The sequence below is a fragment of the Triticum dicoccoides genome, chromosome 3B (genome assembly GCF_002162155.2).
Source record: "Triticum dicoccoides isolate Atlit2015 ecotype Zavitan chromosome 3B, WEW_v2.0, whole genome shotgun sequence".
In the NCBI taxonomy this organism is placed as follows: domain Eukaryota; kingdom Viridiplantae; phylum Streptophyta; class Magnoliopsida; order Poales; family Poaceae; genus Triticum; species Triticum dicoccoides.
In genome coordinates, this window is record NC_041385.1 from 317,906,047 (window position 1) to 317,924,264 (window position 18,218).

The 18,218-nt window shown below is 45.7% G+C and overlaps 2 protein-coding genes across 6 annotated transcripts; both read left to right on the plus strand.

The window, feature by feature from the left end:
• The first annotated feature begins 295 nt into the window (after positions 1–295).
• Positions 296–10,322, plus strand: LOC119275977 (2-oxoglutarate and iron-dependent oxygenase JMJD4-like). Its single transcript, XM_037556909.1, has 9 exons — positions 296–698; positions 792–950; positions 1,553–1,715; positions 1,848–1,965; positions 2,760–2,829; positions 2,905–2,985; positions 9,444–9,500; positions 9,574–9,685; positions 9,775–10,322. The coding sequence occupies exons 1-9, from the start codon at positions 429–431 to the stop codon at positions 10,260–10,262; spliced, it is 1,518 nt and encodes a 505-aa protein (XP_037412806.1). The 5' UTR covers positions 296–428; the 3' UTR covers positions 10,263–10,322.
• A 4,638-nt stretch (positions 10,323–14,960) lies between these two features.
• Positions 14,961–18,187, plus strand: LOC119275978. Of its 5 annotated transcripts, none has more exons than XR_005136137.1 (6): positions 14,961–16,675; positions 16,808–16,982; positions 17,250–17,442; positions 17,569–17,627; positions 17,751–18,004; positions 18,096–18,187. XR_005136137.1 is itself a non-coding variant. In XM_037556913.1 (6 exons), the coding sequence occupies exons 2-6, from the start codon at positions 16,651–16,653 to the stop codon at positions 18,100–18,102; spliced, it is 654 nt and encodes a 217-aa protein (XP_037412810.1). In that variant the 5' UTR covers positions 14,961–16,241; positions 16,457–16,650; the 3' UTR covers positions 18,103–18,187. The 5 variants fall into 5 exon arrangements, 4 of the variants coding, with proteins under 4 accessions (XP_037412810.1, XP_037412809.1, XP_037412807.1 ...); XM_037556913.1 differs by lacking the exon at positions 17,569–17,627 and having other exon boundaries at positions 14,961–16,241; positions 16,457–16,675; XM_037556912.1 differs by lacking the exon at positions 17,569–17,627 and having other exon boundaries at positions 14,961–16,241; positions 16,589–16,675.
• Positions 18,188–18,218: the final 31 nt, after the last annotated feature.

An 18,218-nucleotide genomic window follows, 5' to 3' on the forward strand; every position in this document is an offset into this window, starting at 1 on the left:
TGAGATAACTTTTACTAACAATTATATGTTCCGATAACGTATACTCAACCACTACACTGTTGCTACGTAAAAAGTGCAAGGTGAATTTCGACTCCTGCCATTTTTATAAGGTAGGTGCGTGTGATATATTCCTTCTATTGTAATGCATGGACATATTTGCTAGTCTTATTTAATTATAGAATATAGCGAGTAAACGTATATGTCGAGCACGATTAATGTTGTTCCGTGTTGCAATGTGCGGACATTTAGCTCGTCTTACATGATGGCGGTTTGATGCGCTTGTGGCAGTCCACGGTCAGATCAGGCAAAACGGGGTGGTGTCCTTGAAGTGGCCGGGCGGTGGCAAGCGAAGCAGGTCGTACCATAACCGGCAGGGCCCTCCTCCGAGCTAGGAGGAGGAAGGGCCCCAGAGACCGAACTCACATCGTATGGTCCGTGCTTCCTCGATGGACCAGATGGACGGCGGTGGCGCCGGCAGGCGGGTGAAGGTGGTGGGGAAGGTAGAGAGGCTCGACGGGCAGTCGCTGACCTACTCCGAGTTCGTCGACCGCTTCATGAAGCCGAACCTCCCCGTCGTCCTCACGGGCCTCACCTCCTCCTGGCCATCCTGCGAGGACTGGACGTTTGCCGGCCCCGACGACCGCCGCCGCCCCAACCTCCCCTTTTTAGCGCAAAACTTCTCCTCTCCTCGCGTTCAGGCACCCACCAGCTGACCTTCCCCTCCTGTGCGAGTCCTCGTTTCACTAGCCAGATGAATCATTTTAGATTTATCATCGTTGTTGATTTCGCAGGTTGCCGACTGTTCCGCCAGGGAGTACACGGACCACAAGCGCCTAGAGATGTCCATGCAGGAAATCGTGGACCATTGGGTTAGGAATTCGAATACTGTTTCAAGCAGCGGTCATTGTGAAGCTTCCTCGCTTTACCTGAAGGATTGGCATTTTGTTAAAGTATGTCCTGATTCCAGAGTATACTCTGCTCTCTACGCTTATTTGCTATTGAATTTATGGTACCCTCGTTAATGACTGATACCTATAAAGTCAGTAACGCTAAGTTATTATATGAATTTCTTCACTTCTTGTTCAAACATCTTATGATAATAGTGTATTGTTGCTATGACTATCCAAAATCAATAACATCAAAGCCATGGTGGGATTGATGCTGCAATAGCTGTGCAAAAATATTAGCGGTGTGACAAACTAGAATTTGTGTTGCTATTTGTTTGAGTTGCCAGTGATTAGCAGTCATCTCCAGCATAACTCATTAACACTTGTTCGGATTTAAAATCGCCATTTTGCTGCCACATTTTATGTGCTGAACTGCAACACTGTTTTCAATACCAATTGTCTACTGATTTGGTAGTTGTTTAGATTAGATTGCATTATTGCAATGCCTTTTTTTGGGTGGTATGTGCATATGTCTGCTCATAAGATTGAGATCCAGCTCTCTGCTATCTCAAACATTTGAATTCATCCTACCCTTTTCTTTCTTGAAGCTGACATTTCATCTTCTGCTCTATGTGGTTATATTGCATCTTGTCTTGATCTTCCAGGAGTACCCTGATTATGTCGCATACACCACACCACCGTTCTTCGTCGATGATTGGCTCAACATGTATCTTGACAGTCATCCCATGCATAGAGATTCTGACATTGCCAACCACAAAAATGAAGTAAACTGTGCTGACTATCGATTTGTTTACATTGGAGCAAAAGGTAACTTCTATTTTTTTAAATCCTGTTCTATTCCGTGCTTTACGAAATTGGGATTCTGTGCTTCTGTAAGCTATCCTATGTTACAGGTGAATGTATCATCACTCATAATTATAACTGTGATTTGATGTTTAGGAACTTGGACCCCTCTTCATGCTGATGTTTTTAGGTCATACAGCTGGTCAGCAAATGTGTGTGGGAGAAAACTATGGCTCTTTCTGGCACCATCGCAGAGTCATCTTATATTTGATAGGTAATTTTAACCTGGGCACTCCTTATGCATTATATTCTATGGGGCTAATCCGACATGGAATTAGCATCAGACATGAACAGAACACATAACCTCCATGAGATTTCGAGCTGCCAATAAGAGGAAAACTGATTCACTGCATACTCCTGGACCCTGTTCCTCATTAGCTGATTTACTCGGAAGTTAGAAATACTAGTGACTCCAATTTTTTTTCTGTGTTCTGTGATGCTACATAGTGCAAAGATGGCAACCCACTCTTTACTTGGTTGAGTTGTCTCTGATCAGCAATATTATGAATTACGAATTTGTTGGCCCTCTATACAAAGGTAATGGTGTATTATATGCTTGTTTGTTTTTCATGCAACTTATGCCTACTCTTATGGTTTATCATATATTTGTTTTTCGCCAAAAGAAACTTAAATTAAAACAAGGGTAATTTATTTTGCAAATAACATGGGTTTGTTTAGACCTTGTACATTCAATTAATAGTCACAACTTCCGGTCGGAGTTTAACAGCCTCAGCTGGGTCTCCAGATGGATGTTAAGTTCTAAAGCGTATGACCTTATTTCTGTTTCAAGGATTTCATGGCATCTGTTGTCTAACTTGTTTTAAGAATGAATTGATTTTGGGTATTTGTGTTGGCGTAATTTTTCAGTACAGTTCTTGGTAATTGATTTCTGTATGCCAATTGAGGTTACCTTGGCATTTGATGACATTTTGTCAACTCTGGGCTGTGAGGCTGTCTATTTGTTCTAGTCGTAATACTTTGCATTGTTACTCAATCAGTAATTTGTAGGAACCTACGATCATCGGTTTATGACATAAATGAAGATGTTTCTGAAAAGCAGTTTCCTGAATTCAATAAGGTACCCCCCTCCGACCCCCTGTGCGTCTTGGTAGTAACCACGGCGTGTACTCATGTTATTAAGCTTCTTTTGTAGGCTGAATGGATAGAGTGTATTCAAGAGCAGAATGAAATAATTTTTGTGCCCAGTGGGTGGTATCACCAAGTCTATAATCTGGTAAATGTTTCCATCTTCACCGAGTGTTTATGCATTTGTTATTTAATATGTAAGGTTCAGTGTTACTAACTTGCTAACTTGCTATGTTATACAAGTTGATATATATCCTTATTGGATTACTTCTGTATGGCAAATGAGAACAACCTTAAGAATATGAGTGCGAGAAGTAGAAATCCTGATAATTGGATCAGATCGGGTTGCTAAGATTTGGACACTAAAAGCAGTTGACACATCCTTGGGTTATTGGGTAGTTATGCTTAATTCTACATTTACTCTCACACCTTTCAGTCATCCAGTGTAAGCAATCTGTCTTGGTATTATGGTATATATCATCACATTTGTCCGAGAATAGTGGATTGCCCCCGCGTCGTCTCCTGGCGACACGGAAGGCCATCCATCGCGTTGCCACAGCCGTCCTCCCGCGCCCCTCCTGTCTTGCCGCCGCTTGAGGCCCTGCCGGTGAAGCCAGGCCGGTCTGAGGACGGTGGTGGCGGGGCGTTCTCCTGGCTCGCCTACTTTCTCCGGGCATGGGGCCTGTAGGGCCATGGCGGCTGGGTTCCTTGGCTGGATTCTATGGGAGACTGTGGAGCTGGTGCAAGGCGTGCTTCGGCGGGCGGCTGGCATGGGTCGGCGGCGGTGGGGCGGCCTTAATTCATGGTGGGATGGCCGGTGGTTGGCGTGCACGAGGCAGCGACTGATCTGAAGCGGCAATGTTCTCGGGCGACGCAGCGCGAGGCAACATGATCAGGGAGCAATTTTGTCTGACATCCTCCGCCGAGATCTGATGCTCCCGAGACTGCTGGCCCAAAGGCGGCTAGGCTGCGGCGATGGAGGTCCGTGGTGTCGATCTTGCGGCTAGCAGCAGCTGCGCTTCGCGTGGGCAATGTTGTTCTGCCATTCGTGCTCCGGCTTCGACCACATCGGCCTCTGGACCGACGGGCCTGGGTAGGGCTCTCTCCGGTGAGGTGGTAGTTAGCGATGATGTCTTCCGCTGTTAGAGTTGGTCCTTGGTGACTACTATGACCTGCGGCGGCGGACTCGTTGCGGATTGTGATGCCCATCGAAAGGTATTCATCTCATCTCTCCAAACCCGGTGGCTGACCTCAGTAAGGAGATGCAAACTATAGATGACGACTTGGCGCAGAGGGATGGTTGTGCGGCAGCGGCGCAGCCGCTGGAACCGCGGAAAAGTGGTGGCGACAACACATAAGTGACGTCAATGGAGGTGCTACGCAAGCACCCGGTATCGAGTTCCGGGGCGAACGCCTAGGTCTCCGTGATGGATATACCTGGCAATGACGATGTTTTATGTCGTTACCTTGTTGAAGGCATTGCTCGGATAAGCTTGGATTGGTTCTTCAGGGTGAAAACCTAGATCTGACCTTTGGTGGTTGGATCTGGTGACGACGGCGCTTCAGCGTCGCTCCCTTGAAGGCGTTACTGTTGAAGAATCTCGTCGTCCATGTGGTGTCATGAGATGGTTGGTGCGGATATGGCAATTTCTGTAGTTTGCCGATCGCGGATCGGATTGCTTTAGGTTTTCTTTTTTCCTCGCCATGCATAGCTTTCGTCTTATATGACTTTGCTATTTATCGGGGTGTTTTTTTTATGTGCGTGCGTTCGTGTTGGCTATGAGCATCCTACCTATGCAGAGGCCGGGTGTGTGCTCAATATGTTCTGTGTCCTTTTGATGCTCCATTTTGAGCAAATAAAATTGACCCTTTATTGAAAAAAAATATCATCACATTTTGATCCACTTGGGAATTTTCGATTCTGCTACTTTAGACGTGGTTTCTACCAGATACGCCCTGCATAGCTGGAACGAGGGCAAGGTCAGGAGGAGGGCAAGGTCGAGCCCGAAGACCATAAGTCGGCCGGGACGAGGAAGACGGTGCACCAGAAGTAGATGGCACGTTAGTAGATTCATCCATATCACATCGATGACGGGTATAATGAAAAGGAAAAGTGGGATGAGAAGGAACCACTGGAGGTGATGGAGATGGAGAAGACATCGGTGATGAAGGTGGAGTGTCATGCAATAAGGAAGGAGAAGAAACGATGGGAGAAGATGGTGTCGGATCTGCAATAGTGGGACGAGAAGGAGGAGTAGGAATATGAGGCACAGAGGGAGGTGTATCAGGAAACGTGAGAAAAGAGATATCCTCTACTAAAAAGGTCGAAGAGGATGGTCGTGGGTAGAATGGACGAGACTCATCAAGGGTCACATCCCTAGAAATACGCATCCGTCGATCGACAGGATCCCAACACCGATAACCCTCCCTTATGTTCATCACTGTAGCCCAGAAAAACACACTCGACAGACTGTGCGCTTAGTTTGGTGCGTTCTCGGGGGGCAAGGAGAACATAACAAACACAACCAAACATCCGAAGAGCAGAATAATCAGGAGAATGATCAGAAAGACGCTCTAGAGGAATACCTCCCTGTAGAGTAGATGAGGGTTGAATGTTTATGAGATATGTGGCAGTGGAGACAGCCTCAACCCAGAAATGAGGCGGAAGAGAGGCGGCAATCATCATTGCACGAGCTGTCTCAAGAAGGTGACGATGCTTGCGCTCAACCACGCCATTCTGAGCGTGAGCACCGGGACAAGAGAACTGAGTAAGAGTACCCTGCTCAGCAAGAAAACCACGTAACAGTTTGGAGATATACTCGCCAGCAGAATTAGCACGAAACATGCGAATAGGTGTAGAGAACTGTGTGGACCATGGCGGCAAAACGCTTATAAATAGAGAGAACCTCGCTACGAGAAGACATGAAGTAAAGCCAAGTGTAGCGAGAGAAATCATCTATAAAAATAATATAGTAGCGATGGCCCCCTTTGGAAGAGAAGGGAGCCGGACCCCACACATCTGAATGTACTAAATCAAAAGGGCGCTGAGACACTGACTCGCTAGTAGGATAAGGTAACTGAACTTGTTTCCCAAGCCTACAACCCTAACACTATAAGGAGACATCTCCTGAGATAGGCCCTAGAAGACCACGATGAACTAAAGACGATAGTCGAGAACCACAAAGGTGACCAAGTCGATGATGCCACTGCTGGAAGGAGCTGGTAGCTGAAGCGACGAAGGCAGATGGATTGTCGAGTGTGGTGGTAGCGGAAGGAACATTAAGCCAGTCCAACTCCCAAAGCCCCTGAGAATCATGGCGGCGCGGGCCAGCCCCAACCAGAGCCTTCGTGTGGCGATCCTGGATAGTGCAAGAATCAACGTCAAGAATGACGCGACAACCAGAATCAGTAAGCTGGCCTGCAGAAAATAGGTTCATAGTAAGGCGAGGCACATGAGAAACATCTGGAACATAAAAGGAAGAAGTGGCAAGAGTGCCTCGACTCGCAACAGGAAGAGGACTACCATCAGCTGTAAGAACATTAATAGGAAAATCGAGAGATCTACAAGAGGACAAGATAGAAGAATCGGAGGACATATGAAATGAAGCTCCAGAATCCAGAACCCATGGGAATGTACCTGACTGTGTAGACAGTGGTCGCTCAGCACTAGAAGTACCAGAGCCTGCGGTACCCGTCGAAGAACCTGAAGCAGCAAGTAGACGCTTGAGCTTCACAATATCTTGCTCAGTCAAGGAGACAGTAGAGGGCGTCGAGGAAGAAGCACGAGTCCCAGAAGAAGAATTGCGCTCCCTATTACGCATATCACGCTTCTTCTTGAAGCAGTCAGACTCGGGTTGACCATCCCTGTTGCAGTAGTCACAATGAGTACGAGGACGAGAGCGGCCTTCACGAGAGTGGGCCTCACTACCCGGAGGAGTGGGCAGTAGCGGGGGAGCACTGGAGCGAGAAGACACTGGAGTAGCAGCTCGAGCAGTGAGCACAGAGGGAACCTGAAGCAAACCAACACCACTGATATGGCGCTGCTAGGAGGGTGCGAGAGGGCCGGCTGGGGGCCTTTCTGCCCACGGTCGGGCAAGAGGGAGGGATTTCCTTCTTAATTCTTGCTTGATTAGATTGATACATCTCCTCTCTTTATATAAAGAGGTTTACTTGACTTCCAAGCAAGGCTTACTTGACCCCTAAGCAAGCAATCCTTATCTCTAATTAACCCTAAGACTAACGGACCCATTAGGCCCATTACGTACTCTAACAACCACGGAGGTGAGGCTTCTCAGCACGAAGCTCAGAAAGCACCTCAGAAATAGGAACACGACCACGAGCAAACAACTGAGCACGTCGAGGCTCAAACTCCCCACGGAGCCGTGAGAAGAACTCATAGACGCGCTGAAACTCCAAGTCTGACCTCATAGTCTGGCAACATGGGCAAGTGCCACAAACAATAGTGCGAAGGGAGTCAAGCTGGCGCCAGATAGCAGAACTCTGAGTGTAGAACTCATCAATAGTGGAGTCTCCCTGCTGAAGAGCATGCTCCTGACGGACCACAGACAAGTAGAGAGCATCACCAGAGGGCTGATAGCGCTGACGAAGATGAGTCCACATCTCAAAGACAGTACCAAGGCCTATAAACTCAGAAGCAAACTGAGGCAAAACACTGAAGTGAGAACAGTCGCAGCATGAGCATCATCATCACACCATTGAGTGTAAGCAGCCAGATCGTCACAGAAAGAGCATTTGAATAATCCAAGACCTCCTGGTCATAAGCGGCATTTGCATCATCATCAGCAACCCTGGCTGCAGCCCTATCAGCATCAGAAGCATCTGCGTCAAGGGCTGGTGGCGCCGGTGGTGGGGTAGGAGCCACAGGAGGCACTGGGCGCGGAGGACATGGGACCTCACTGGAAAGAACACCCCGGAGATGAATGTCACGCATGTGAATGCGCATAAAGGCAACAACTTCAGCATAGTTAGCCCCATCAAATATCACCGGGCAGCGCAGGATGGCAACATAGCCACATGATGCCAGAGACATGGTGCTCCTTTTCTGTCTTGAGAATAGCAAAGGTCACCCAAGACTCAACTGGCCAAGATGAGAGCGGCCAGAACTAGCAGCAGATCCAACAGACCAAAACAGTCCAACAATTTGCTTCTGATGTCTTTGGCAAAACAGACCAAAACACTGGAGACCAACAATTTTTTATTTTTTTTACTCAACCTCCAATCCAACAGACCATGCCCGAAACAGGGCCAGTGTCAACAGCAGCAGAGGCCAAAACGTGTCCCGAGATGCCACGCACAGGATAACACACGAAGCGGCCTCGACACGAATCGAGGCGGCGGTTGACTGGTGTTCACGGATGGACGGGCGGAAGAGGCAGATGCGAGCCTGCAGGGGTCGCCGGCGGCACTGAAGAACCAGCACGCGAAAATCGGGCGTGTCCGACGGGCGAGAGATGGAGCGGAGCCGGCGGCGGCCGGAGGAGCAGCGCCGGATAGGCAGCGGGCGGCGGCCTGATCACCGGCGACGGCGGAGGGCCTTCTCGGGGGTGGCCTGGCAGGAAGGAAGGGCCGGCGCCCTGGGCGAGGTGATACCCGCGATCTCCCTGGTACTCCCGATCTTCCCTTGACCCTCGATCCCTTCTTCTCACCCTTCGATCTGGTTGTGGAGTGGTGAAGAGAGGTGGCTAGATGTGGTAGCGTGAGGAGAAGTGGTGGTGCTGGGGCTGGATCGGGCAGGCTGGCGTGGCAAAACAGCAGCAGCGGACAGCCACGGGGAAGAAGCAGTGGATGCCGGCAGGGAAGAAGACAGCGACGGCCAAGAGTACCGGCTGACGCGAGATGGGATCGGATGAAGCACGAGTTGCGCGTGCGCCTAAAGCTCTAGGTGGTGTTTGGTTCTCTAGTCCTAGGACTTTTTCTAGTCCCTGGGACTTTTTGGAAAAGACCCTCAAGGAGGTGCTTCTAAGGACTTTTAGTAAAAAGTCTCAAAAAAGTCCCACCCTGTTTGGTTTGCTAGGGACTTTTTCTAGTCCCAACACAAAAAAGTCTCTGAAACCAAACACCCCCCTAATACCATGTTGGAAATATGCAACTTATATTATTAGGAGGCCAATGCCAACATATGTACACATACATGAGAATGCCAAAAGGCTTCAAGAGGATGCCAAAAAACTAGAATGTAAAAGGCCAAAAGACATCACTTAATATAACTCTAACAGTTTCTACCAGATACGCCCTGCATAGCTGGAACTGGTGCAGTTATTCCTTGTTATAACTTTTGATATTCTTAACTTGTACTAATAGAGCTTCAATCATATGAATCTGTCCCATGTGACATTAAAAATGGTGAAACTAGTGACCGTTGACATCATGAACGACCATATGCTCTTATTAACTAATTTATTGACATCATGTTAGGAGCACGTATCAGTAACATTGGTGTAGCTTGCTCTGGGTGACCTTTAATATATCAATGCAGTGACTCGTATTATTCTTGCACCTCCTCTGTTTTACATTTTATTGCTTTCTAATCAACATTTGTGCACTGCAAGCTGCTTATTTCTTTTGCTCCTCCCCCATTTACTGCAGGAGGATACTATATCTATCAACCATAATTGGTTCAATGCCTACAACCTTCATTGGGTGGTGAGTAGACGTGTATATGTCAAGTTTATTTCACAGACTAACATAATTCTTGTTAAAGAGTACAAATTCACAGTGGAACTTGCTTCATGAAGACCACAAAGTTGCAAAAGAGTATATTGAAGACATCCGCGATATATGTGATAATTTTGAGGCGCTTTGTCAACGCAACTTGGCAGCAAATACAGGTAAGATTCTAATGTGTGGATTAATCACCTGAACAATCAAATGGCGTGTTTACCTTCTCTGCTAACATGCTGTTGTTTTCTTTTTTCAGGCATGAACTTCTATGATTTCTTCATTTTTATCACACGGTTTGTTTTGGCCAATGTAATTGAGCTTTACCATGTCCAAGAGCCCGAGGATGCTAAAGTCAATTCACCAGAAGCCACTCACCATTATGTGTATAACCTTATGCAAATTCGGGAAGTTGCATCTAAAATGATTTCTGCAGAGGCTTTTAGTATTGAGAATCTTTGTGTTATCTCTGAAGGAAATCGGAGTGCTATGTCAGATGTTACAAAAATATTAAAAGACGATGGCTTCAGAAGGCTATGGATGACATTGTCCGAGGCGTATGAATGCATTCGCAGGGGGCAAAGAATTTTGTACAAAGTGAGGTATTTAAATCAGAAAGGCTGTTTGTCGGTGACCTGTTCGAAATCTGATTGTAATGTTGTTGATCGCATTACTTATTTTATGCGTGAAATTCGTGGACCTGAGGATCTGGTGAGGTTAATTGATACTGCTCTACCCGAGAGATGATTGTAAGCGCATAATGCGTGCGTAAACTTCCATGCATTTATCACGACTGTTGGATTTTCATAACCAGAAGGACTATGCGGGGACTACATAACCAGCCCATTTTGGAAGGACTTCGCGGGGCTCCATGGCATCCCCATTGGTTATCTTTATGGTTTGCCTAAAAAAGAAGAACTTCATAGTTCTTAGAGCATCTTCAACAGGTGACGTGTCTTGGTCACACAAAAGTAGTTTTACATCACCCAATAGTGTATTATACATCAGCTCGAGCATTTTTGCTTCAACCGATGATGTAAATTGCACACGATCATTGCATACATTTTGTGATAAAGGATGTTTTATTACTTAAAAGGTTTAAGCATTACACCTAGCCTCTGCATAATTGAGATGCACACAACCATAATCAATATCAAGTTCCAAAAAATTGAAAAAGGCAGAATACAAGTAATCATGTGGACACTGTATAACGTAGCCGTAGGAAGGCCAATTCAAAGATCATACTGCCATCCATTGGGTAAAAATATCCTTCGTTGTAGCCTCTAAGCATGTACACACCTTCGTAAACAGGTCTCGATACTCCATAGTTGCTCCCTTGATGGTTTTGGTAATTCATGTCAACAGACATTGTTGGACTAACATTTTCATCTAGTGTATTTCAGAAAAGTTAAACATTGGCATGGCAAGGATAGGTGATTGTGGACCCCTAAAAATGCTAAGGACATGGATTGGCAAAAGCTTTAATCCACTACATTTTTGGTTAAGTGATCCAAGATCACATTAAGTCCATAGGAAAGCCAATACTATTAAAAGGAGATGAGGTTTTGATCATGACTTAGTTGCTCAAGTGCTTGAAGATATTGCTTCAAAACCCTCAACCATTTTCTCCAAATCCTATTTGTCCAAACCCTAAAAGTCCAACTCGGTCCCACCGAATCTTATACACCTGGACCCACCGAGTTGATCCTAGACAGAGCCACAGCCAAACCCTAACAAAATGGTTCCACCAAGATGACGTTCGGTCCCACCGAAATGAGGTGACCAAGTTTCAGTAACCCATTCACACCTTTTCGGAATTACCGAGTTGGTTTGATCGGAAATACCGAAATGAGGTCTCGCTTAGGTCATCACACATCGGTTTCATCGAGTTGTTCCATTTGGTCTCACCGAGACACCCAACGTTCGAATCTTTTACACAGGTCGGTCTCATTGAGATTTTCGTTTCAGTGTCACCGAGTTAAGTCAAAAGGTTATAACGCTTGGACTCTTGGTGAAGGCTATTTATACCCCTCCACCCCCACTCACTCGAAGAGGGAGCCATCAGAACGAAACTACACTTCCACCATTCATTTTCTGAGAGAAAACCACCTACTCATGTGTTGAGATCAAGGCATTGAATCCAACCATTTGAACCTTGATTTCTAGCCTCCCCAGAGTTGCTTTCCATTCTAACCCTTCTCCTATCCAAGCCAAATCTTTGAGAGAGTGATTGAGTGTTGAGGAGACTATCATTTGAAGCACAAGAGCAAGGAGTTCATCATCAACAACACCCTCTATTACCTTTTGGAGAGTGTTGTCTCCATATTTGGTTAGGTGTCACTTAGGAGCCTCCAGGATCATGTGGAGTTGAACCAAGGAGTTTGTAAGGGCAAGGAGACCGCCTACTTCGGAAGATCTACCTTGAGTGAGACTAGTCCTTCATTGACGTAAGCCATGGTGGAATAGACGAGATTGATTCTTCATTGACCCTTCGTGGGTGGAGCCCTTTGCGGACTCGCGCAACCATTATCCTCCATGGGTTGAAGTCTCCATCAACATGGACGTACGATAGCACCACCTATCGGAACAATGCCAAAAATCAATGTGTCTTCATTGTGTTTAATCTTCCCATCTCTACCCCTTTAATTTCCGCACATTTGCATGTTGCATTAAGATACGCATGTGTAGAGAGTGTTGATCGTATCTTAACTACTGTCAAAATCTGCCTAAACTTCAAGAAAACTAAAAACTGCACCTTTGGTTTGTTAAGTGTCTATTCACCCCCTCTAGACCTATCTTCTCGATCCTAGATATGGTATCAGAGCTTTTGTCTCTATTGCCTTGGTTTAATCACCATTGGAGGAAGATGGATGTGTCTACGTTGGGGAGTCTTAGGTGTAGAGTGCCTATTCTTGATGGAGAGTACTATAATTCTTGGACGAATGGAATGCTTGATATCTTTATGAATTTAACTTGAGCAAGTATATTCATAGCCCTTATGTGCCTCCTATTGATCCCTTGCACCCCAATCATGAAGAAGAAATTGACATGCTTCGTAATCTTAGAACCATCAATTTTATCATTCGAGGATTACCTAAAATCATGCTTGTTTGTATGCAAAACTTTGAGTGTGCATATACTTTGCGGATGGACATGGAAATGCGCTATCCCAGATACTCAATAAAGAACCTTGATGAGATCCTTCATAAAACTATTGCTTTTCATAAGATGAAGCCGAGTGATCCTAAATTTGATGATTGTCTAACCTTATGCGTGCCAAAGGTGATGTTAGAACCATTAGCAATATCATAATAGAAGCCATTAGAATTCATAATCTTGAACATTGTCATAATCATGGAACTAATGAATCCATTACCCTATGTGATGATCATATACATGTTGATGATGACAACGTTGAACATGGCTATTATGATGAGGATGAAGAGTTTGACATTGAATATGAGAAGACTATGAGAAATCTTAGTATCATGGCAAATCTTCGAGATTACATGGACAGAGGAAAGCAATGGATTCTTGATAGTGGATGCACCGATCACATGACCGAAGATAGAGACATACTTTGTGAGCTTGCTAAGAATGATGGTCCACGCAAGTATGTGACTTTTGGAGACAACTCCAAGGGTAAGGTACTTGGCCTTGGTAAGGTGGCCATATCCAATGATAGCTCCATTCAAAATGTTATGCTTGTTGAATCTCTTGGATACAATCTTCTTTCGATATATAGACTAGCCGACTTTGGTTAAAATATTCTATTTATCGAAGTAGGTTGCCAAGTGTTTCGTCAAGATAATTATAATATGGCCTTTACCGCCATTCGTAGAGGTGATCTATACATTGTTGAATTCACTAAGAGATCCCAACCTCGTACATGTCTTATTGAAAAATCTTCTAAACGTTGGTTATGGCATATACGGCTAGGACACTTTGGCATGTGAAATCTTGATAAACTTGTTAAAGGAGATCAAATTCTTGGTGTTAAAGGTGTTATCTTTGACAAGGATAAACTTTGTAGTGCTTGCCAAGCAGGAAAACAACTTGCAGGAAGTCATCCCGTAAAGAACATCATGACCACAAGGAGACCACTTGAGCTACTTCATATGGATCTCTTTGGTCCCAATGCTTACATGAGTCTTGGTGGTAACCCTTTCGGCTAGGTCATAGTTGATGATTTTTCTAGATTTACGTGAGTGTTTTTCCTCGATGAAAAATCACAGGTACAAAAGATCTTCAAGAACTTCACTAGGAAGGCCCAAAATCAATTCAAGGTGAATATCAAGAAGGTTCGGAGCGATAACAGAACGAAGTTCAAGAATGCCAATGTGGATACTTTTGTTGACGAAGAAGGTATCTCACATGAGTTCTCGACTACGTACACACCTCAACAAAATGGAGTTGTTGATAGGAAAAATCATACCCTTATCGAGATGGCAAGAACGATGCTAGATGAATACAAGACGCCAAAACACTTTTGAGCGGAAGCGGTTGAGACGACTTGTCATGCTACAATTCAACTTTATCTTCACAAGGTTCTTGGTAAAACAACATACGAGCTACTCACCGGTAACAAGCCACTTGTTGGATAGTTTCGAGTTTTTTGCTCAAAATGTTACATTCTTGATAAGTATCGTTGTTCAAAATATGCTCCTAAATCCCATGAAGTTTTCTACTCAGTTACGGATCAAACTCTCACACATACCGTATCTACAACAATTTCACCCAAAAAGTTGAAGAGACAGTACATGTGAACTTTGACGAATCTAATGGCTCGCAAGTCGAGCAATTACCAATTTGTAACATCCTAAAATTTTGAATTTTGGAATGTTAATTATTTAAATAAGTTTAGTTATAACTTGCGTGCGATGCTTGCTCTTAGTTAATTTGACTAGGATTTAAAATTTTGGAGTTTTTTGAATGTTGAAATGAGAGGTAATAAAAGGAATTTCCCAACTATTCATTTCGGATTTCATTTGTATTTTATTATTTGAAACAAATCCAACTCAAAAATGAAAGATAAAGGAGAGAAGGTAATATGACTCCTTCAATATAAAAGGGGTTGGGAAATGTTTTAAATTTATTTTGATATGTTTTTTGGATTTAAAATATTTTTAGAAACACAAGGTTTATAAAAATATTATATGTATTTTATTTTAGTTTTTGAGCTGGAAAAATGTTCACTATTTTCTCTATTAGTATATATAGTTTTTAGAAACTTCTTTTTTTAAAGTAATATGCTATAAATACCCTATTACTTTAAAAAATTGCAAATGATAATTACATACATTTTTTAATAAAGGATGTGATGAGGCACAGACTAGCGAGACGCTAAATCGGTGTCGACGGCCCGATCTTTCACGGCGATACAAGATGAGCACTTCTTTCCCAGTGTTCCTCCTCGCAACCTCCAATAACAATCTCTACCGATGGATCAGTGATGGGAGGCTCCGCTCCGCTCCCTCTCGCTCCGCTCCCTCTCGCCTGACCCAGCCACCCGCCAGCCCCGCCGCCGTTGAATCCCTGATGGCAACCCTCTTCCATAGCCCTCCTCCTCCCAGCCAACCACCCCCGGCCATGGCGTCCGCAAGCGCTGACCCTGTCGAGCCCCAAGCGACCCTCTCCGGCGACCGCATGTCCTCTGGCAGCCGCTGGTCGGACTCGAAGAGTGAGTCCTCGCTGCGCTCGTACAGCAACGTCGCCCGCGCTTCGCCATCCCCCTCCGTGCCGCTGGCGCCCCCACCCCGCGGGCCACAGGCCCTGCTCGGGCGCACGCCTCGACCCACCTTGGTCCTTGCTCAGAGGTACACGGCGTATCCGGCGGAGTCCAGGTCGACGCCGATGGATATCAGCAACCGCGACGCAGGCATCGGCAGCGCCGTCCATGCCAGGTCGAAGAGCCTAGCCCGCCCCGCTGCGCCGGCGCAGCCCCTCCCCGGAGGAGGTCGCGGGACTCTGCTTTCGCTGCCTCGACCACCGCCATCGTGTGCGGGACTGCACCAACGACATCAGGTGCCGACGTTGCCTTGTCTCCGGCCATGACTCGCGCTCCTGCGACGCCTTCGTCACGCAGCCTCGCCCCACAACTGGCCGCGCCGGACCGACCGTTTGGGAGCATGCTCCAGTCCAAGCCACCCCCCCGCCACCGCCCCCCTTGCCGCCTGCAGCCCAGCAGGTCGCCACGTCAGCAGCGCGCGTGCAGGAGCCAGTCCGTGTGATCATGGCGCACTCTGTCGAGATGGAAGAGGCCGAGGCGGTCTTGAGCCGCGCCATGGTTGCATGCATCACCGGCAACAGGCCACGCGTGTCCGCCATTGAGGTCTCCGACGTGCTGCTTGACACCTTCGACCTCGCCGACGGCGACTTCACCGTCCATGCCCACCATCCCGAGGACTTCTTAATCCTATTTAGCTCCCACACAACCAAGCGCCGGCTGGACGGCGACCACTTCATCAACTCGCCACGCTTCTCCCTCTCCCTCAGGCCCTGGAGCAAGCTGGCTCACGCCGGGTCCGACGAGTTCGAGTTTTGCGTCGAGCTGGAGCTTCGTGGCATCCAGGCCCAGGCTTGGCACCTTTCCACCACCGAGCACATCCTGGGAGCGAGCTGCTGGATTGAGCGTCTCCAACACCCTAATTATCACCCATCTGCCACCAGAAGAGGTTGCCACTGCTGTTGTAGGCCCTTCTTTTCAAATCAGAAACCCAGCGGAAGGTACATTTCATTGTCTTCCTCACACGTTCAAACAACTAGATGACACCTTGAATTTTCCGTATTTCCATGCAGAAAACCTTTTCCGTATCATTTACCTGCAAAAAGTCATGTGACAGATACTTACTTTCCATTGTGATGCAAATCAACATTCTGCCCGTGAAAAGAACATTTCCCACAACTTCAATATTGTATTGAAATTTCACTTTGTATGATAGAAATTGATGCAAGACACCTTTGTGCCGTGATTCCGATTTCATATGTGACATATTACCAAGCTCTGGACAAATTCAGTTCCCTGCGTTCACTAAAACAAAAACCTTATGTTCTCGCTGTTCCAACAAGCACAGATCCTTCTGTGGGCGCTGCGGCACAGGAAAAAGTTTGTCCTGCTGTCACAACTGGACATCAAATGCCTCCATGCCTCCTCAGCAATGGTAATTTTGCTTCGCCCAAAACTTCTAATTGCTTTCTGCAACTTCAACTCTTAACATGTACTGGTTTCATACATATTCCCCCAAAAAGCTATCAAGAATCCGATAACGATATATGGTTGTCACATATTGCAGCTGGCCCTAGCAATTGGCAAAACCGTCAAAATGTCTGGAAAGCATCGAAGCCAAAGATAGAGCAGGACATTCTGCTTCCAATATTTCATCCTATAACAATAGACCGTCCATCTTCTTCAAATGTAGATAAATGTTACAAAGAGATGACAGAATGCATCAAAACAGACCGTGAGAGGTGCTGCACTGATTCTTTTCATACCACCGTTACATTTCATCAAACTATTTTCCAAAAAAATTCAGCATCAAAATTGAAAATCTTGCTTCCACATGTGCTTGCTTGAAAACTTGCTTGTCCTATAGACGATACGAAAAACAAAACCACTACAAGTTATAACTGTTCTGATGTTATCATCATCCTTATTGATTCACCTTCTATCTGATATTTCTGAGCACGTAGAAATGTTTGTAGTATAATATGACTCACTTTGCATTTGCCAATCAGGAAATGGATTTCTTTGAGGGCCCCTTACAACCTTGAGATGACTGGTCATGCTGTCTGCAGGAGTTATGCTCCAGGGAAAATGATGAAAAGCAACGGCATGTCGGTTGCTGTTTACGCTCTGACCACAAAGGACAACAAGCTATACCCAAATGGAATTCCTTGCTGGAGGGCTCTATTTGGCCCATATTTTGCGGTATGCCTCATAAGAAATACTTCCCACATGCTGAACTACAATTCATAGAAATAGACTCATTTGTAATTTCTTCTGCTTCTTCCGGGATGAGTTCTTGACAAACCGCGACAACCCTAACCCAAACAGATTCTTCTGGATGTTCGATCCAAACAAGCTCCCCTACAAAATGGAAAGAATGCCAGAAAGTAAGCACCACCTTAATTTGACATACTCAAAGCCTACAAATGTTATATCACAAACACCATGCATCGATCTGCAAGATGAGCACCCCATAATATCTTTTAACACTTTCCTTGTAAATTTTCCAGTTAATGACAATACTCGATGACAACAATGGGTGGTGCGTCTATGAGGTTGACATAGCTGCTCGCACGCTCCATGTAATGGATCCAATGATGACCACATCAAACGAGGGGAGTATGGAGAGGAAACACCAGAAAAACGCTAAATACATGCTTCACTGCCTGTGCAAGTGCCTCCGTGAATGGTATCCAAACTGGCATTTCTCTACATTTCAATGGACTTACAAGTACAACTACGGCATGCACCCCAGCTGCAGCAGGTATAACCCCACCCCACCCCCCCACCCTCCAATAAAACTACACAATAACTGTATACTTGTGTCGATCTAATCTTCAAATAAATCTTCTCAGGGAATAGAGCGGCTTCTACGTGCTACACTACATTAAGGAGTTTGATGGAGTTCGGCTGAAAACCTTTCCCACACATGTACGCTGTGCCGTTTACAAAATTGGTTTTGGTTTTCAGTTCCATCT